We start from the raw sequence: 22,483 nt of genomic DNA on the forward strand, positions 1-22,483 counted from the left end.
TGCACCTGGCGAATGGGCGATTCCTGGGGGCAAAGGTCAGGAAAAATCAGCCCCACTATTTCATAAAAGTTCAAATAATGCAACGTTTTCTGATTTATAACAGATGAGCAGAAAATAATTTCACTGATTCAAGTAATCAGAGTTGTTGCAAATTATATGTTATGAATTTAAACTGATATCATCATAGAATTATAGAATAGTTACAGCACAGAAGGAGGCCATTCAGCCCATCAAGCCAATGCCGGCTCTTTGTAAGAGCAATCCAATTAGTCCCATGTCCCATTCCCCTGCTCTTTCCCCGTAGCCCAGCAAATTTTTTTTCCTACAAGTATTTATCCAATTCCTTTTTGAAAGCCACGATTGAATCTGCTTCCAGCACTCTTTCAGGCAGCGCTTTCCAGATTATAACTGCTCGCTGTGTAAAAAGGTTTTTCCTCATGTCGCCTTTGGTTATTTTGCCGATCACCTTAAATCTGTGTCCTCTGGTTCTCGACCCTTCCACCAATGGGAACAGTTGCTCTTTATTTACTTTATCTAAACCCTTCATGATTTTGAACACTTCTATCAAATCTCCTCTCAACCTTCTCTGCTCTAAGGAGAACAACCCCAGCTTCTCCAATCTATCCACGTATCTGAAGTCCCTCATCCCTGGAACCATTCTAGTAAATCTTGTCTGCACTCTCTAAGGCCTTCACATCCTTCCTAAATTGCAGTGCCCAGAATTGGACACAATACTCCAGTTATGGCCGAACCAATGTTTTATAAAGGTTCACGTACTCCACGTATTTATAAAGCCCAGGATCCCGTATGCTTTTTTAACTGCTTTCTCAACCTGTCCTGCCACCTTCAAAGATTCGTGCACATATACCCCCGGGTCTCTCTTCCCGCATCCCCTTTAGGATTGTAGCATTTAGTTATATTGCATCTCTTCGTTCTTCCTGCCAAAATGTAATAAGAGACAATCAAGCTGTTAACATGACATTGTCAAACAAGAGAATAGGATGAAAACTTGCAGTGATATTTCCTTCCTATCAATTTTTGTTTCAGAATTAGTGAAGTATGTTAAAAAACATCTGGAGGGTGATTTGGACTTTGTGCGATAGTGTAAAACAGGTGCCAACGAATCAGCAGCCCGTTGTGCATCTCTCCCGATTTTTATTGAAGTGAATGGAAATGTGAATCGGGAGAGATGTGTCAATCAATTCGCTATCCCCCGTTTTTAACTATGGCACAGTCGAATTTACTCCCAGATGTGTAGGGTGCATATCTGCTAAAACTTTCTATGCCGTTAAGACTAAAACAAAAATAGTGAGGGAAAGGGGCATATTGCTGTCTGTGGTATATCCCAAAGGTGGTGCTGTAACACATTACAATACTGCAAAGCAGGGAATTCTTTAACAAACCTTATGAGACTACACCAGCATTTTTTAAACTTATTTGCCAACTGCAGTGCAAATACCCTAATCAGAGAATCTGCTAAATGTTTCAAAAACTTGACAAAACATTCTGATACATATTAACTGGAATAAAGGCAAATAACTAAAATGTTACATTGTAAAATGCATTGTTCCTTCAGCAGTGAGCAACGTCATGTAAATAGGATTAATGTGATATCATTCAGCTAAAAGTAATTCAACATCATATAGGAGCAATGCTTGTCAACTGGATTTTAAAATTACTCTGTTTTTCTTTCAAGTATTGGCAATGGGCTGTAAATAGTGAGAAGAAGGACATGGAAGGATTACAGATCCAGATTCATTGAGGAAGTGGTTAATCTCAGCACAAAACAGTTGATTGTGGTGATAATCACAGAGTTTTTAAAAAGAAAACTCTTCACACAGGCCTTTCTCGACTTCCGAAATTACCTTCCCCATTCTCCCCCCAAGTAACTTTGTGAAGAGCATTGTGTTTCCCCAATTTCTCCCCCTCAACTCCTGAATGTGCTGGCTGGCATTTTTGTAAAATTTCAAGGGAACGAGTAGCCATTCTTTATGTGCGAGCCTGGACAAGGTATTGGCAGGCAATGAGACCAAAGGGACATCGCAGTGGTGTTAACTGGTAAGCATGTTAAGCTGTGCTACTGCCAAAGGAGTGGTATTGCAAATTAGGCATATTTATGCAAGTTACTTATGCTGCCTGCTGATGTCTGGTCCATGGATTTATTTTTGCTCTAAACAGACCATTTTATTCTCTGCCTCTTCCTCTGCCACCTCTATCTCTGCCTTGTATGACCATTTCATAACCAAGAGAACAGACAGACAATACTATCTCCAATTTATGCCAATGCCACTCCAATCAGCCATTAAGAGGGAAAAAGTTGTTCTGGTTAATGGCAACAATCACGTTCTGTTTGAATACATTTATGGTACAATAACTTGTATTATTCCCCCTTCCCTTTGAAGGTATGTGAGACTAATTTGGGTCAACTTCGCCTCTGATGTTCTGTAGCCCTATGATTGGAAATTAACCCTTTGAGGAATTATGGAACCAAACATTTGCTTACAACTTCATGTGTAACACATTAATGCACTGGGCTGTTGTAACACTAGTGAGCCAGGTCAATGAGTCATTTAAAATATTACAACAACTTGCATTTATATAGCGCCTTTAAGGTAGTAAAACATCCCAAGGCACTTCATAGGAGCGTTATCAAATAAAGTTTGACACCGAGCAACGTAAGGAGATGTTAAGACAGGTGACCAAAAGCTTGGTCAAAGAGGTAGGTTTTAAGGAGCTTCTTCAAGGAAGAGAGAGGTAGAGAAGTTTAGGGAGAGAATTCCAGAGCTTAGGGCCTAGAGAGCTAAAGGCATGGCCACCAATGGAGGGATGAAGGAAAGAAGAGAGGGAGCATTACTAACAATGAAGTAACAAATTTGTTGACTTTGGCTAATGCATGTTGACAGTTGCTATGTATTGAAAATCTTTTCAATATACAAGGCCCAAGGTTTCCTTGTGGGCTCGGAGGAGCACTCCTGTTTCTCTAGGCCCAGAAGAAACCAGAATTTGTTTTTAAATTACTTACCTTTCTGGACCTTTTCTAGTCCCGGATCTACTTATCTCCAGGTTGTCCTGATAGGGAAGCCATGACAGCCTCCCTGCACAGACCCTGTGTAAAATTGCAGTCAAGCCCCAATGATGTCATCAGAGCCTGACCTGCATAATTAAAGAAGTACCCTCCTGCTTTCTGATGGGTGACCCACTCGCCTGCTCAAAAGAGCAGGTTAAAATTGCAAACCACAGGACAGCTGCGGGATTGGAGAGGGTAATTCACTACAGCCATTTTCCACTGGACGGGCAGAATGAAAATCGGCCCTAGTTTTTTTTTGCCAGTCCAAAAAATGAGATCAGCATATGCAAGCATTGTATTGAAAAACAGAAATAATGCTGCCTGTAATTAGTGTCATAGTAATTTAAATGATGTGCAGATGTTGAAATCTCTCCCCCGCCCCCCATAAAATTCTCCATTTCAGCATTGTTGATGTGTTGCTAGATATCATTAGTGCCCTTACAAAGAAAAAAATGCATTTATATAGCATCGTTATCATATCTGAAATGTTTCAAGTACTACACATACAGTGAATTACTTTGAAGTGGGCATTCCTCATCTTCCTGGGACATTTTAGAGCAACCCTCAGCGGTCCCTTTAAGGGGACCACTTGTTAGGCCTCTCAAATACCAGGTACAAACAGGCGAGGCGCCACCCACATGTGCCTGAAAATTGCAATTGGAACCCTACAACCGACATAGGACCCCAATTTGCATACTTCAGCAACCACCCGCCGGAAACAGGCGGGCAGGCTGCTTGCCCATTTACAGAGGGGCAATGGACATCAATGGGGCGGCTGAATGACGTACGATTTTCAACTGCTAGCTGCCCATTTTTCAGCCAAGAACTAGACAGCCAGCAATTGAAAATCGTCCCATTGTATCTTATTTAATAATAGAGACATTAGTGTATCTCTGCAACTTGCCATTTCATCTCTGTGATTTCATTACGTGACAATTCTGAAAGCCAATAGGAGACTCTTACATGCATTCTACTATAGTTTGTATTTTTAAGAAAGAATGTAGCAGTTTCCTTACATTTTTTTTCATTTCTCGCTTCAATATTTTTGCTACGCTGTAAGACATAGGGCTATAATTTGGGCCGCGTAGCGCCCATTTTGTAGGCATGACGCAGCCTCCTAAGGACCCAAAATGGCGTCCGGAATGCGCGCACACACATCTAGCGTGATATGTGCTGGGCGCCATCTTGGTAAAGGCATTTGCACATGCGCAGATAACGAACGCCGGCAGCATGTAAAGTAGGGAGAATATGCATTAGGTCAGTGTGAAACGCTGATTTAAAGAGACAGATGCGGTTTTGGAACTCATCACTCCAGCCAACGCACTATCTTAACCTCACACAGCTGAACAGGTTGTAAACAGCATGGAGAGCCCTCCCACCAGCGCTGTTTAAAGGGATCACGCAGGAGTTACAGGTTAGTCACTGGATTAATGCTTCTGGCTGCTGATGTATTTGCACCAATATTTTGTATTTGCACCTGTTTTTGGAGGTCATCTATACTTGAATGCTAGGAATAGGGGACATAGTCTAAAAATTAGAGCCAGGACTTGCAGGAGTGAAGTTAGGGAACACTTCCACATCCAGAGGATGGTAGAAGTTTGGAACGCTCTTCTGCAAACGGCAGTTGATGCGAGCTCAATTTTTAATTTTAAATCTGAGATTGATAGATTTTTGTTAAGGGATATGAGGCTAAGGCGGGTATATGGAGTTAGGTCACAGATCAATCATGATCTTATTGAATGGCGGAACAGGCTTGAGGGGCTAAGTGGCCTACTCCTGTTCTTATCTTCCAATGTTCAATACTCTACCGCATCCCCCGCGCCCAGTTTCGGAGGTTATCCGATTTAACTTCCACAGTGTTTGGAAAAAAGTTTATTTTTGTTATTGTAATTAGGCTGTGGGGGAGGGGGGAGATCTAAATTGTCTGATTAAAGTTATCCAGGACTGAGATGCAACAGATGTGCGGAAAGTGATTGCGAGAGTTGACACATCATGAGGTTGTTTTGAGAGGAATAACTCAGAGGAGTTAAACTTTTGATGTTATCAGCTGTAAGTTTGATCTATGGGTGGCATATCATTAAAGTATATTTTGTGAGAGATATATTTTGGGAGCCAAATATCTGGGGGACACAACAGATTTTGTTCTACTCACAGTAAGAATTCTGTTGATTCTTACATCTCTCTTAACTTCATGTATTTGTGTTTATTTACATTCGAATGTGCAGCCTGGAGTATTTCTTTAAACATTTTGTAGATGTTATCTCAATCCAGGGCTAAGTTTCATACCACATAGCATTAATGTTACACTGTGTAACTGTGGGTGCAAAACGTAAACTAGGAAGAGCCTTCCTAGTGTTTTAGTCTCAAAAATAATTTTTATGTTGGTTTTTATCTCATCTCTGAGCATCAAGTATGAGTCTTACTTATAGACTTGGGAAAAAATCTATCATTCAAGTTTTTTCAGGAATTTGTTCAAAATTTGTGTCTCAAAAGATATTGTTTCACTTCTCACGAAACTCAAGGCCACAAGAAATATTGAGAAACAGTAAATTAGTGCTTTATTTGTCCATTTCAATTTCCATTATCTGTTCCCAAAGTTGTAGACGATTGACCAGAAATAATTTACATTTAGTTTAGTCTCAAATTTTATTTTAGCTTTAGTCTTTATAAAAAATAAAATACTTCTAATTTTACTTTAGTTAACAATTTAAGTCAATTATGACCTTCCTAATTTCAGTCAGTTAAAATGACACTGCCTCCACAGTGCAATTGTTAAAAAAATTTGTTCTGGGATGTGGGCGCGCTGGCAAGGCCGGCATTTATTGCCCATCCCTAATTGCACTAGAGAAGGTGGTGGTGAGCCGCCTTTTTGAACCGCTGCAGTCCATGTGGTGAAGGTTCTCCCACAGTGCTGTTAGGTAGGGAATTCCAGGATTTTGACCCAGCGATGATGAAGGAACGGGATGGTGTGTGATTTGGAGGGGAATGTGCAGGTGGTGTTGTTCCCATGTGCCTGCTGCCCTTGTCCTAGTAGCTGGTAGAGGTCGCGGGTTTGAGAGGTGCTGTTGAAGAAGCCTTGGCGAGTTGCTGCAGTGCATCTTGTAGATGGTACACACTTCAACCAAGGTGCAGCGGTGGTGAAGGAAATGAATGTTTAGGGTGGTGGATGGGGTGCCAATCAAGCGGGCTGCTTTGTCCTGGATGGTGTCAAGCTTCTTGAGTGATATTGGAGCTGCACTCATCCAGGCAAGTGGAGAGTATTCCCTCACACTCCTGACTTGTGCCTTGTAGATGGTGGAAAGGCTTTGAGGAGTCAGGAGGTGAGTCAGCCATTTTTAACCAGTCTGCTGTAATTTTGGAGTCAATTTAAGAAAAACTCCAAGCATTTCTTATAAATTGTTCAAATACATTAAAAATGGTAATTTCTTATGTGGAACTATTCCTCCCTATCCTGAAGGCACTAACTCATATTGGGTTATCATAGAATCATAGAATGGTTACAGCACAGAAGGAGGCTATTCAGCCCATAAAGCCCGTGCCGGCTCTTTGTATGAGTAATCCAGTTCGTCTCATTACCCTACTCCTTCCCCGTAGCCCTGCAAATTTTTTCCCTCACCCTGACTGACCCCCACCGATGACCCCTGATGACTGACCCCTGATTCCCATGGTGACCGCCGACCCCCCCCCAATGACTGACCCCCCCCACCCCCTCATCCCAGTTATTGATCCACGATGACCCCCCGATGACCCTCCCCCCACCTAACACTTACCTGTACATGTACACTTCCTTCCACTTCTGCCGTTCGACTGAGGCCAGCCTGTCAATCAGGCTGACCTGTCAGGTGGGAAACGTACAAAAAAAAACGTCCTTATGTTAAAATTCTACGGATGTCCGGAAAACCCGTACTTCTGGGTTTCCCAACAGGAATTCCCCTTCCCCCCCTCACCGCACCCCCGATAAGATCATTTATCTATTTATAAAGCCCAGAATCCTGTATGCTTTTTTAACCACTTTCTCAACCTGTTCTGCCACCTTTGAAGATTTGTGTACATATACCCCCCAGATCTCTGTGTTCCTGCATTCCCTGTCAAATTGTACCATTTAGTTTATATTGCCTCTCCTCTTTCTTCTTGCCAAAATGTATCAGTTCACACTTCACTGCATTAAATTTCATCTGCCATGTGTCCACCCATTCCACCAGTCTGTCTATGTCCTCTTGAAGTCTATTACTATCCTCCTCACTGTTTACTTCACTTCCAAGTTTTGTATCATCTGCAAATTTTGAAATTGTGCTTTGTACACTTAAGTCCAAGTCATTAATATATATCAAAAAAAGCAGTAGTCCTAGTACTGACCCTTGCAGAAAACCACTGCACACCTCCCTCGAGTCCAAAAAATAACCATTCACCACTACTCTCTGTTTCCTGTCACTTAACCACTTTTATATCTATGCTCTTTTATTCCATCAGCTTCAGTTTTGCTGACAAGTCTATTATGCGGCACTTTATCAAACACCGTTTGAATGTCCATATACACAACATCAATCCCTCTCGGTTACCTCATCAAAAAATTCAATCACGTTAGTTAAACACGATTTGCCTTTAACAAATCCATGCTGGCTTTCCTTTATTAATCCATACTTGTCCAAGTGACTATTAATTTTGTCCCGGATTATCGTTTCTAAAAGCTTCTCCACCATCGAGGTTACACTGACTGGCCTGTATTTGCCGGGTTTATTCTTACACCCTTTTTTGAACAACGGTGTAACAATTGTAATTCTCTAGTCCTCTGGCACCACCCCCATATCTAAGGAGGATTGGAAGATTATGGTCAGAACCTCTGCAATTTCCACCCTTACTTCCCTTAGCAACCTAGGATGCATCCCATCCGGACCGGGTGACTTAACTACTTTAAGTACAACCAGCCTTTCTAGTGCCTCCTCTTTATCAATTTTTAGCCCATCCAGTATCTCAAGTACCTCCTCTTTTACCGTGACTTTGGCAGCATCTTCTTCCTTAGTAAAGACAGATTCATTTAGTGCCTCAGCCATGTCCTCTGCCTCCATGCGTAGATCTCCTTTTTGGTCTCTAGTCGGCCCCACCCCTCCTCTTATTACACGTTTAGAAGACTTTTGGATTCCCTTTTATGTTAGCCGCCAATCTATTCTCATACTCTCTCTTTGCCCCTCTTATTTCCTTTTTCACTTCTCCTCTGAACTTTCTATATTCAGCCTGGTTCTCAATTGTATTATCAATTTGACATCTGTCATACACCCCCTTTTTCTGCTTCATCTTACTCTCTATCTCTTTCGTCATCCAGGGGGCGCTGGCTTTGGTTGCTCTACCTTTCCCCCTCATAGGAATGTACTTAGACTGTACCTAAACCATGTTCTCTTTAAAGGCCACCCATTGTTCGATTACAGTTTTGCCTGCCAATCTTCAATTCCAATTTACTCGGGCCAGATCCGTTCTCAACCCACTGAAATTGGCCCTCCTCCAATTAAGTATTTTTACTTTAAATTGCTCCTTTTTCTTTTCGATAACTAATCCATAGATGTTGGTTGCCCTCCAGTATCTTTCCCAAATGCTGTTTCTCCATGTCTAAGTCTAGATAGTGACTGTTGCATAGAAACATCGGCATGTTCAGGTTCAGAATGTGGTCCATCCAGATGGGATGCGTTTTGGGTTGCTAAGGGAAGTAAAGGTGGAAATTGCAGAGGTGCTGGCCATAATCTTCCAATCCTCCTTAGATATGGGGGTGGTGTAGAGGACTGGAGAATTACAATTGTGTATCAAATATCATATCCCATGATTCCGCTTGTATCCCTCCGTCAAATTTTTCTCCAGCTACTTATCTAGCCCCCTCTTGAATCTGCTGATACGATCAGCCACCACTGCCTCCCTTGGCAGTCCATTCCATACATTCACCGCCTTCTGCGTAAATCAGAACTGTTTTTTTCACCCTTCCCTTCATGGGTTTGAGGCTATTCGTCCAGTATGGGGGAAAATGGGGAGACAGCATAGCTGTTCCCCCAACATCCACATGTGTATTTTTCAGCAAACGCCACTAGGTAGCAACCAGCAATGAACTCAGGATTTTTCTGTCTCTGCCCAGAATCAGTGAGGCCACTTGTAAACCCCCCCCCACCCCCGCACAAGCTGAGATCAGCTAGCTCAGCACAGACTGGCAATGGAACCAGAGACCTTTCTCAATCTATCGTGTAATAATTTTGTTTTATTATGCCTCTTTGAAGCTCATTGGGATGGCTTTCTACATTAAAGCGCTATATAAATGCAAGTGGTTGTTGTATTCCTCGGTTCCACATTAAGGAGTGCACGGAGTAATCTAACCATCAGGGAGGCTACCAAAACACGATAGATTTACCTTTAAAACAATACAGTTCTTCATCTGTAAGATGCACCTATAGTGTCAATCACCACTTTACTGGTAGGAAGGTTTAAAATTTGGCCAGAAAAGAATGCATCCTTTTTGTAGTAACAATAAACCTTTTAATCCTTTATGTAATGTGCTGTTGTTACTAATTATCTTTGGTTTTTATGAGAATGTAAATTGCTATGTTGTATGTAATGTTTTACAGAGCATTAACGGACAAGCAAATATAAATAAATGCCTTTTTCCTTTTTACAGAATTCATCAGATATTCTTCAGAACCGATTCAATGTAATAGACTACCCGTGAGTGGAATTTTTCTCTTTGTTAATACTTTATATGTCCTGACTGTGCAAATGATTGAAGGTGCTTTTTAATGGCACATATTCTTGCATTTTCTTTAATTAACTTTCATCCAGCCAATTACCGCCCCATCAGTCTAATCTCAATCATCAGCAAAGTGATGGAAGGTGTCATCGACAGTGCTATCAAGCGGCACTTACTCACCAATAACCTGCTCACCGATCCTCAGTTTGGGTTCCGCCAGGACCACTGGGCTCCAGACCTCACTATAGTCTTGGTCCAAACATAGACAAAAGAGCTGAATTCCAGAGGTGAGGTGAGAGTGACTGCCCTTGACATCAAGGCAGCATTTGATCGAGTGTGGCACCAAGGAGCCCTAGTAAAATTGAAGTCAATGGGAATCAGGGGGAAAACTCTCCAATTGCTGGAGTCATACCTAGCACAAAGGGAGATGGTAGTGGTTGTTGGAGGCCAATCATCTCACCCCAGGGCATTGCTGCAGGAGTTCCTCAGGGCAGTGTCCAAGGCTCAACCATCTTCAGCTGCTTCATCAATGACCTTCCCTCCATCATAAGGTCAGAAATGGGGATGTTCGCTGATGATTGCACAGTTCCATTCGCAACCCCTCAAATAATGAAGCAGTCCGAGCCTGCATGCAGCAAGACCTGGACAACATCCAGGCTTGGACTCATAAGTGGCAAGTAACATTCACGCCAGAGAAGTGCCAGGCAATGACCATCTCCAACAAGAGAGAGTCTAACCACCTCCCTTTGACATTCAACGGCATTACCATCGCCGAATCCCCCACCATCAACATCCTGGGGGTCACCATTGACCAGAAACTTAACTGGACCAGCCACATAAATACTGTGGCTACAAGAGCAGGTCAGAGGCTGGGGATTCTGCAGTGAGTGACTCACCTCCTGACTCCCCAAAGCCTTTCCACCATCTACAAGGCACAAGTCAGGAGTGTGTTGGAATACTCTCCACTTGCTTGGATGAGTGCAGCTCCAACAACATTCAAGAAGCTCGACTCCATCCAGGACAAAGCGGCCCGCTTGATTGGCACCCCATCCACCACCCTAAACATTCACTCCCTTCACCATCGGCTGCAGTGTGTACCATCCACAGGATGCACTGCAGCAACTCGCCAAGGCTTCTACGACAGCATCTCCCAAACTCGCGACCTCTACCACCTAGAAGGACAAGGGCGGCAGGTACATGGGAACAACACCACCTGCACTTTCCCCTCCAAGTCACTTACCATCCCGACTTGGAAATATATCGCCGTTCCTTCATCGTCGCTGGGTCAAAATCCTGGAACTCCCTTCCTGACAGCACTGTGGGAGAACCTTCACCACACGGACTGCAGCGGTTCGAGAAGGCGTCTCACCACCACCTTCTCAAGGGCAATTAGGGATGGACAATAAATGCCGGCCTCGCCAGCGACGCCCACATCCCATAAGCGAATTTTAAAAAATTAACTTTCATGTAGAGAAATGTCACTTTACAAGAACATAAAGAGGAAACTGTGAAGTAGACAGGAAGAGTTAACGGTGGACTGAAAGCATAGTCAAAGAGCAAGGCTTTATGAGGCTTTTGAAGGAAGGGCGAGAGGTGGTAAGGCCGAGTAATTTTTGCAGAGTACCAATCAGCAGGGTTACAGTGAATGAAGTAGCAGCTGCTGATGCCAAGCATTTCAAGCTGACAGCACTTTGGGGGTCTGGTCAGTGTATTAGCATTTGCTGATAAAATACAGCATGGGCTGGGCCTATAGTATACAGAGACCCGGGAATCTCCGCCATTCCATTAGGGCGTGGAGAGGAGTGACCCAGCCCAGTATATTAGGAGCTGGACTCTGATAGGATTAGCACGAATGGATGGCAATAGAATGGGGCAAATGGATGACAATTGAAGGAGGAAGGTGGCATTCAAAGGAGGATGGTAATGAAAGGGGGAAGTGAATGGCAATTGCAGGGGGAAATAGATAACAATGAAGGAAGGCATGATTGGCAATAAAGGGGATGGGGAAAGGGCAATGCTGGGAGGGGGTGAAGGGAAAAGCAACATTTTAGGGTGGGAGAAAGAAGAGTGCTAGCATTGACTGAGAGAGAGTGGGGAGGGAGAGTGCCAACATGAACTCTAGAGCGCCAACTTGCACTGGCAGACTGGAAGAGTGAGAGCTTAACTGGGTTGAAGGGAGAGAAAAGTGACAGATGGAATTGATGAAGGAGAGGGAGGAGAATGCCAGTATGAACTGGGAGCAATGGAGGAGAAGAGGATGTCTCTGTGAAAGGGTAAGGAGTTAGATGGAGTGTACAGCCTCTGTGAACTGCGCTGAAAGGAGATAGAGGGCTAGGGTAGTGAGGGATGGATGTGAGAGAGTGACTGTTGGGTAAGTGATAGGCTAGCTGGTCAGTTGAAAATCCAAATGTCACTTTGATTTTCTTTTTTTTAGATTAAAAATCTATTAATTGTGAAGTATAGAAGTGCTTAAAATGCACCAGAATGTATCACTTTTAATGTAAAAATTTTAAATGCACCTGGACCCCTTTAAAAATGCACCATTTTGTGTTTTCGATGTTTGGATTTCCCCTTCAGGCTTTCAATTACTTTCATTTTTTTTCCAATGTTGCGTATGGCTCAAGTTACAAAGCCCTTTGTTTTTACATGTCAGAACTATTCTTCACTGGTTCAGCTTTTTGGGGAAGCATCAGCTTTTTTTAAAGCTGTTGGTTAGTTTTTGATAGTTTTCTAGGTTGACATATATGCTGCTAGTGGAACCAAGGGATCAAGGAACAAACAGTAATCCATCTTCGGAGGAACAATAGCCTAGAAATTGGGACTCTAGTCTTTACCGGTGGGCTATTGCACCACACCGGCTCAATTACAATGAGATCCGAGGCCCAATATCAGGGGCACCTCGGACCTCACCATACTGGGCATGTGCCCGAATTTCTAGTCAACAGTGTGCACCCTGGGGCATATGGCTAGAGGAAAACGCTTAGAACTTGTTGTGGCCAGAGTCAGTCAATCAGGATCCGACCATGGCGAATGATCACCTGTTCAAGGTCCTGGTCACTGTATACTCGCCAGTGGGAAATATCTCCCTGGTGCACTGCTTCAACAGAGACGATAGGGGGGAATTTTAACTTCTTCCGCCTGCTGGACACTGGGCGGAACAAGAATTAAAATCCAAGGAGTAAACTTATCGGACGTTTTCCGCGCCCCCCCCCCCCCGCCCCCTCCCACCGCGGCCATTTTAACACCGCTGTTTTCTTGGGCGGCTGAGGTGTCATAGAATCATAGAAAATAGGAGCAAGAGTAGGCCATTCGGCCCTTCGGGCCTGCTCCGCCATTCAAAATGATCATAGGAACATAGGAATATAGGAACAGGAGTAGGCCATTCAGCCCCTCGTGCCTGCTCCGCCATTTGATAAGATCATGGCTGATCTGTGATCTAACTCCATATACCTGCCTTTGGCCCATATCCCTTAATACCTCTGGTCGCCAAAAAGCTATCTATCTCAGATTTAAATTTAGCAATTGAGCTAGTATCAATTGGCGTTTGCGGAAGAGAGTTCCAAACTTCTACCATCCTTTGTGTGTGGAAATGTTTTCTAATCTCACTCCTGAAAGGTCTGGCTCTAATTTTTAGACTGTGACCCCTACTCCTAGAATCCCCAACCAGCGGAAATAGTTTCTCTCTATCCACCCTATCTATTCCCCTTAATATCTTATAAACTTCGATCAGATCACCCCTTATCCTTCGAAACTCTAGAGAATACAACCCCAATTTGTGTAATCTCTCCTTGTAACTTAACCCTTGAAGTCTGGGTATCATTCTAGTAAACCTGCGCTGCACTCCCTCCAAGGCCAGTATGTCCTTCCGAAGGTGCGGTGCCCAGAACTGCTCACAGTATTCCAGGTGCGGTCTAACCAGGATTTTGTATAGCTGCAGCATAACTTCTGCCCCCTTGAACTCTAGTCCTCTTGATATAAAGGCATTCCATTAACCTTTTTGATTATTTTCTGCACCTGTTCATGACACTTCAATGATCTATGTACCTGAACCCCTAAGTCCCTTTTTACCATTTAGAAAGTACCCTGTTCTATCCTTTTTGGATCTAAAGTGGATGACCTCACATTTGCCTACATTTAATTCCATTTGCCACAGTTTTGCCCATTCACCTAATTTATCAATATCCCTTTGTAATTTTATGTTTTCATCTACACTGCTTACAATGCCACCAATCTTTGTGTCATCGGCAAACTTAGATATGAGACTTTCTATGCCTTCATCTAAGTCGTTAATAAATATTGTGAATAATTGAGGCCCCAAGACAGATCCCTGCGGGACTCCATTAGTCACATCCTGCCAATGTGAGTACCTACCCATTATCCCTACTCTCTGTCGCCTTTCGCTCAGCCAACTTCCTAACCAAGTCCGTACTTTTCCCTCGATTCCATGGGCTTCTATCTTAGCTAACAGTCTCTTATGTGGGATTTTATCAAATGCCTTCTGGAAGTCCATATAAATAACATCCATTGACATTCCCCCGTCCACTATATTAGTCACCTCTTCAAAAAATTCAATCAGGTTTGTCAAGCACGTCCTACCTTTCACAAATCCATGCTGGCTTTCTCTGATTAACTGAAAATTCTCTAGGTGTTCAGTCACCCTATCCTTAAATATAGACTCCAGAATTTTCCCCACAACAGATGTTAGGCTAACTGATCTATAATTCCATGGTTTCCCTCTCTCTCCTTTCTTAAAAAGCGGAGTGACGTGCAGTTTTCCAATCCAGAGGGACAGTTCCTGAATCTAGAGAACTTTGAAAGATTATAGTTAGGGCTTCTGCAATGTGCTCACCTACTTTCTTCAAAACCCTGGGATGGAAACCATCTGGGGATTTGTCACTCTTTAGTGCTATTATTTTCTTCATTACTGTTGTTTTACGTATGTTAATTATATTGTGTCCCTGTCCCCGATTCAATATTAGTTTTCTTGGGATTTCCAGCATGCTATCCTATTTTTCTACTGTAAATACTGAAGCAAAGTAATTGTTCAACATGTCCGCCATTTCCCCATTGTCAATGACAATATCCCCACTTTAAGTTTTGAAGGGGCCAATACTGCTCCTGACCACCCTTTTTTTCCTAATGTAACTATAAAAGTTCTTCGTATTGGATTTGATACCCTTGCAAGTTTCTTTTCATACTCTCTTTTTGTAGCTCTTACTATCTGTTTTGTGACCCTTTGTTGATCTTTGTATCTTTCCCATTTGCCAGGATCTGTGCCATTTTTTGCCTTTTTGTATGCCCTTTCCTTATGTCTTATACTGTCCGTTACCTCTTTAGTTTGTCCATGGCTGTTTTTTTTGGTAAGTAGAGTTCTTGCCCCTCAGGGGTATAAACCGGTTCTGTATCACATTAAATGTGTCTTTAAACATTTCCCACTGATCATCAGTCATTTTACAGATTTGCCCAATTTACTGTGGACAGTCTCTGTCTCATCCCATTGAAGTCGGCCTTACCCAAGTCTAGAATCTTAGCAGCTGATTCATTTTTTTCCCTTTCAAACACTACCTTGAACTCGATCATGTTATGATCGCTATTGGATAGATGTTCACGCACAGTTGAGCTGTTAACTAAATCTGGTTCATTACTCATTACTAAATCTAATATGGCTTGTCCCCTTGTTGCCTCTAGGATACTCATTACTAAATCTAGTATGGCTTGCCCCCTTGTTGCCTCTTGGACATACTGCTGTAGAAAGCTATCCCGAACACACTCAAGAAATTCACTACCGTTCTGACAGTTGCTAGTCTGCTTTTCCCAATCTATGTGAAGGTTAAAGTCCCCCATTAAGACCACTATGCCTTTCTTACATGCTTGTCTAATCTCTGCATTTATACAATCTAGCACTTCAGAGCTGCTGCCAGGGGTCCTATACACAACTCCCACTATAGTCTTAGATCCTTTCCTATTTCTCAATTCAACCCACAAGGTCTCTGTTGGCTGCTTACCCCTCGTTATATCCTCCTTTATCATTGAAGTGATTTCATCTCTAATCACTAAGCCTACTCCTCCCCCTCTTCCATTTTCCCTATCTCTCCTGTAGACCTTATAACCTGGTATATTTAGTTCCCAATCCTGACCATCCTGCAGCCATGTCTCAGTAATAGCTATCATGTCATACCCTCCAATTTGAATTTGTGCCTGTAGTTCATTTAATTTATTCCTTATACTCAGTGCGTTTGTATATAGAACTCTTCACTAGCCTGACCTTCAGTTCTGATGCTGGGTTAATCGCTTTACACTTTCTAGTTTTCACTTTATCTTTAGTGCCTAAAGTTCACTCTCTTTCTGCTGCTCTACACTTTTCCCTTTCACTTGTTCTTGAACAACTATTTGTACTATTTGTTTTGTAAATTTCCCCTCGGTCCTCCCCTCTCTTGCTGCTTTCAACTTTACTCCCTTCTGACTCAGGTTCCCATCCCCCGCCACTCTAGTTTAAACCCTCCCCAACAGCAGTAGCAAACACCCCCGCAAGGATATTAGACCTGGATTTGTTGCTGTGCAACCCGTCCGGCTTGTACAGGTCCCACCTTCCCCAGAATCAGTCCCAATTCCTCTGGAATCTAAATTCCTCCCTCCTGCACCAACACTCCAGCCACGCATTCATCTGATCTATTCTCCTATTCCTATACTCACTAGCACGTGGCACTGGGAGTAATCCTGAGATTACTACCCTCGAGGTCCTGCTTTTTAACTTATTTCCTAACTCCTTATATTCTGCTTGCAGGACCTCATCCCTCTTTTTACCTACGTCGTATGTACCATGACTTCTGGCTGTTCACCCTCCCCCTTCAGAATGTCCTGCAGCCATTCAGTGACATCCATGACCCTGGCACCAGGGAGGCAACATATCATCCTGGAATCATTTTTGCGGCCGCAGAAACGCTTGTCTGCTCCCCTAACTATAGAATCCCCTATCACAATTGCTGTCTCGACCTTTCTCCTCCCCCCCTGTACATGGTGCTTTGGACTTGGCTCTGGCTGCACTCCCCAGAGGAACCCTCTCCCCCACCAGTACCCAGAACTGAATACTGGTTGGAGAGTGAGATGGCTGATCGTCTAACTCAGTACCCTGTTCCCCCATATCCCTTGATCCCTTTACCAATAAGAAATATATCTATCTCCTTCTTGAATACATCTAATGACTTGGCCTCCACTGCCTTCTGTGGTAGAGAATTCCACAGGTTCACCTCTCCTCATCTCGGTTCTAAATGGCATACCCCATATCCTGAGACTGTGACCCGTGGTTATGGATTCCCCATCCATCGGGAACATCCTCCCTGCATCTAGTCCAACTAGTCCTGTTAGAATTTTATATGTTTCGATGAAATCACCTTTCATTCTTCTAACCTCTAGTGAATATAGGCCTAGTCGACCCAATCTCTCCTCATACATCAGTCCTGCCATCCCAAGAATCAGTCTGGTAAACCTTTGTTGCACTCCTTCCATGGCAAGGACATCCTTCCTCAGATAAGGAGACCAAAACTGCACACAGTACTGCAGATGTGGTCGCACCAAGGCCCTGTACAACTGCAGTAAGACATCCCTGTTCCTGTACTCAAATCCTCTTGCAATGAACGCCAACATACCATTCGCCTTCCTAACTGCTTGCTGCATCTGAATGCTTGCTTTCAGTGACTGGTGTACAAGGACACCCAGGTCTCATTGCACCTCCCCTTTTCCCAATCTATCACCATTCAGATAATAATCTGTCTTTCTGTTTTTACAACCAAAGTGGATAACCTCACATTTATCCACGTTATATTGCATCTGCCAAGTTCTTGCCCACTCACCCAACTAATCTAAATCACATTGGAGCCTCTTTGCATCCACCTCACAGCTCACATTCCACCCCAGCTTTGTGTCATCTGCAAACTTGGAAATGTTACATTCAGTTCCCTCATCCAAATCATTGATATATATTGTGAATAGCTGGGGCCCAAGCACTGATCCCTGCGGTACCCCATTAGTCACTGCCTGCCACCCAGAAAAAGACCCATTTATTCCTACTCTCTGTTTCCTGTCTGTCAACCAATTCTCAATCCATGCCAATATATTACCCCCAATCCCATGTGCTTTAATTTTGCACACTAACCTCTTGTGTGGGACCTTATCAAAAGCCTTCTGAAAATCCAAGTACAGCACATCCACTGGTTCTCCCCTATCTATTCTACTAGTTACCTCCTCAAAAAACTCCAGTAGATTTGTTAAGCATGATTTCCCTTTCATAAACCTATGCTGACTTTGTCCAATCCCATTAATGCCTTCCAAGTGTTCTGTTATCACATCCTTTATAATAGATTCTAGCATTTTCCCCACTATTGATGTTAGGCTAACCGGTCTGTAGTTTCTGTTTTTTCTCTCCCTCCTTTTTTAAATAGTGGGGGTTACATTTGTCCACCTAATTCACACGGGAGCCTCGTAAATATATGCAAATCGAGGGCCTACCACTTAGAAAGGACCCCGGTGCTATTGTAACTGCAGACTGAGTAGGTCACTTGGCCACAGACACCCTGCTCAATAAAACCTGGTGGACACCCGGCGGACACCATGTAAAGTATAAAACTTATATTTGCAGGAGTGCTTCACCAGGCCAAAGAAAGTTTGGGCTGCTGCCGGCCAGGTTACCCCCCACCCCCCCCATCCCACCCGCGAAACCTTACCGAACTCCCCACCCGCAACTTACCTGACTACCAGCCTGGCGTCTCTGGGCCGTCCGATCTTCGTAGGCCCAAAGCTGGCAAGCTGCCTCTGGATGCCCGTTTCAGGCAGGCAGTCAGCTGATAGGATTTTAATAAGGCCCAGTTGTTTAAATGGACTGAGCCTCCCAATGTAGCTCCTGTTCGGGTGTTAAAATCCTCTCCCACCCCCACCCCCACGCCCCCTCATACGAATTCATCTGCAAGAGCAAAACTATCTGTTCAAATCCTGTAAATACCTGAGATACAAGACTTGGGGAGGCAGGCGGGAAGAATAAATTAAGTCTTTGCACCTCAAGCAAATACCTAACATCTACCACAGGAGGATGAAACCATGCTTCAAGTCTTGGATTATATGTGGGCAAAACCACAGGAAATCTTTAGTGTATCTGAAAGGTTTACAACTTAACATGCACCCAGATCACTGTACCTCTCAGAGGAATGACACCTCAAAAACATTGCATATCTGTAGGACAAAAAAAATCAGATTGACTCAAATAACTACTGATCTCCTGAGCTTGAACTCTTGTGCTTATCTACCCCACTCTTTCCCTGACTGTTACCAGTCCCATCTCCCCCAGGTGCTGCCTGATGCTCTATTTCTCCTCCCACCCACCCAAATGTTGCCAGTCAGCTAAGGCCTGCCAGAACCCTTCCAAATGCTGCTGACCTCCCCCCCCCCCCAGTCCTCCGGACTCCTTGTCCCTCCAGAATGCTGTCACAACTCCTAAGTACTGCCACACTCCTAAGCACCCATTCTGTTGTCAGCTTGTTGTGTTTTTTTTAATTCAGTAACCATTTCTTTCAAAAAAAAATTGAACTTGTAGACTGAACACTGGCTACTGGCTTACTTTGCTTTGTTTGTACAGGTCGAGACTTGTATTCAATCCAGATGCTAATGGTTTCTCTTTATCAGGCATTGGGCCAGAGTACAACATGTGGAAGTTCAGCTTTTGATTGCTTCTCGTTGTGACGCTGTAATTACTCTGAATGTAAGGAAGCAGCATTTTTTTCTGAAGAGGAAAGCTGTTAGGAAACCAATAACACAATTGTTGAAGTTTTGTTTAAAGAAAAGGGAGCATGTGGGGGATACTGTGAATTCAAAGTATTTCCCTAATCTAGGTATTCTAAAAAAAATAGTAAAAATAATGCCTACTTGTCAGACATAAGCCTATTTTAGCCCCTTCCCTGCATGTGAACACCTTCCATTTTAGGTGACCCTTCTCTGGTGATATCCAGTGCCCGGAGATCAACAAGAACTTCCTGCTTACTGACTCCACTTGAAATACATAAAAGCATCCCAAATTTTTGCAGAGTGTGCTTGGTTGGCAATACTAGAATTCATTAATGAGTGAGTGAGTGAGAGTGAATGAGTGAGGGTGAATGAATGAGGATGAGTGAGAGAGGATGAGTGAGTGAGGGTGAGAGTGACTAAATGAGAGTGAATGTATGAGGGTGAGTGAGAGTGAGGGTGAGTGAGGTTGAGTGAGAGTGAGTGAGGGTGAATGAGTGAGGATGAGTGAGTGAGTGGATGAGTGAGTGGGAAAAGGCAGCATTAAAGGACAAAGAGAATGTGGATATACCAACCAAAAATGAATTCCTAGTAGGCATATGAATGTCTAATCATATGATCTTCAGTGATTGTTGTTTTGTAGACAAGCACGACAGCCATTTTGCACATAGCAAGATCCCACAAACAGCAATCAGATGAATAACCAGTTAATATTTTTTTTGTTGGTATTGATTGAGGGAGGAATGTTGATGAGGACACTGGGAGAACTCCCTATTTCTCTTCAATAGTGCCATTCAATCTTTAACATCCATCCAAAAGCAGGCAGGACATCAGATAAAATTTAATCTCTAACAACCCACACTTTCTCAGTACTGCACTGGAAAGTCAGCCTAGGTTATTTACTGAAACCCTGATGTGGTGTTTTGCTTTATTAGAGATACCTTAGCAACGTCTCTCACATGTTCAATGAGGATCTATCCTTACCCTAAAAATGTCACTTTGTGCTCCTTCATTGTGTATGTGTAGGCCTGGATTTTCTTTTGCTAAACAACCTATTTCTGGGTGGTTTGGCAGCACTAAAAGGATTAAAATGGACTGGTGTGACTTACCACCACAGTCCCAGCCCAAAAAACGGCCACCATAATTTTGCTCTGAAAAACTCACCAGTACCAATAGCCGCCCACCCTGATCACACCCTAACCACATTTAATTTCAGGGTCAGCTACCTCATAATGGGCTATATCTACTCCATGTTCCTATTATATCTCATTCTGTGAGGTGCTTCCTGAGTGATATGAGGTTGAGGAGTGGGTGGCTGGAAAGATTCCCCTGCAACCCTTGAAGACTGAGCTGACTCTCATCTCAGCTAAGCTGCTGTCCTTGAGGGTTCTGCTTCCGTTGCCTCTCTCTTACAATGTCAAGGGGTACTGAAGCTTTCTCATATGCTGGCTTTGGTGGGTGCCTTAAGGAAGTGGGCTTATTGTCACTCTCATGAGAGGTAGTGCCATTTATTAATGTTCGTTACTGTCCACTTGTGCTTTGTAAAGGCTCTGATGCACTATTGGTCAGGGTGAGCACAGATTGAATAGCTCCAATCAAGTCTTGAAAGCCCCATGCAAGTGTTGCATCTGCTGAGGCAGTAGTAGCTGCCACTCTGGAAGCCACCAGTGTCCTTAGTCCCTGTCTCTGGCTCCTCATTGCTGCAGATATCTCCTAGACTTCCGCACTCTCCAGGGTGTTCTGCATGGTATGACAAACTTCATACATTGTGTTACAGATGCATATAGTGGATTTCTTCTGCTTCTCCATCATCTCAATCGTATGTGTGGAACCTGTCCTCACTGTCTGAACATGAGATCTGTGCTCCAGAATAATTGCTCATTTTGAGTTTGGGCCCATAAGATCTCAATTCCCAGCTTGTTCCCTCTCTCCATCTCCTACAGCCTCGTATACCAATGCTTAGTGCTTCACCCAGTGAAAACCCATCCGACTCACTAACTACTTCCTCCCGAGTGGATATCTCTGGGCTGGTGCGAGAACGTGCAAGTTGCCATTAAGGAGTTGGTGCGGGTGAGGCAGGAGTTGTGCAGCCTGAAGTGCTCCTCTGACCAGTTCTCCTCTTTCTCTTAGCCATCCCCAAGGATTTTAAAAATACAAAAGCTTTGTTAGCTACATAAATAGTCACATCTCTTTAAAGAAATAGTGGCTGAATCATTGTCCATTTAAATACTTTGACATGCCACATGAAGCTAAAACTAACTGTGCTCCTCCTTATCCAGCCTTTACCAACCTGCTCTTGGCACTTTGCCTCCTATGTCCCCATCTCCCACAACCTATCCTGTGTGCTTTCCAATGAGTTGCAAAGCTTCCTCATGTGCACTCAAACTTCAAAAACTGTCTGTAGCTCCTCCAGTTGTACTTTTTTTTGCTAGTTGTGTGCAACATTTGCCTTTATAACAACAGAACACAGTGATGAAGGAATCTGGTTGGTAATTACACTTCTGTACACCCAGGTGTCTGTATCCAAACCTTGGTTAGAATGCCTGCAGGTACAGACTCCCTTTAAACACCTCTCCTTCAAGACTAGCCATTATGTCTTGCAATGTGAGTTTACACAGTGGTATGGAGTTGACAAGGCACATTATTGTTTCCAGGAGTTGAGTCATGCCTCTTATTATTTTTATAGCGTGTGAATGTGGAACGGTGCTTGTGAGGTCATTGAACCTGTTCCTGTTCTGTGTGGCAGTGATTGTGATGCTGGGAGTTTGCACTGACTGTCTCAGCAACCTTCTTTCATGATGTTTGTACCACCTCGTACAGAGCTTTTGGTTCTCAGTCCCCAGGAGTCCCTTCCCTCCAGCCCTCATTTCAGTGAATAAACATCCACAGATGCATCACAAAATCTGCGGTTCAGGGGAATGAAATAAAAG

The 22,483-nt window shown here is 43.5% G+C and overlaps 1 protein-coding gene across 2 annotated transcripts in view; it reads left to right on the forward strand.

Moving 5' to 3' along the window:
• Positions 1–22,483, forward strand: part of blnk (B cell linker) — a 161,865-nt gene that overhangs the window by 31,990 nt on the left and 107,392 nt on the right. For both annotated transcript variants that reach the window (XM_068002428.1, XM_068002429.1), the window contains exon 3: positions 9,717–9,763. In XM_068002428.1, the coding sequence (XP_067858529.1) occupies positions 9,717–9,763 (47 nt within the window). The remainder of the gene's footprint in view (positions 1–9,716; positions 9,764–22,483) is intronic.

This window comes from Heptranchias perlo, chromosome 21 (assembly GCF_035084215.1).
Source record: "Heptranchias perlo isolate sHepPer1 chromosome 21, sHepPer1.hap1, whole genome shotgun sequence".
NCBI lineage: Eukaryota > Metazoa > Chordata > Chondrichthyes > Hexanchiformes > Hexanchidae > Heptranchias > Heptranchias perlo.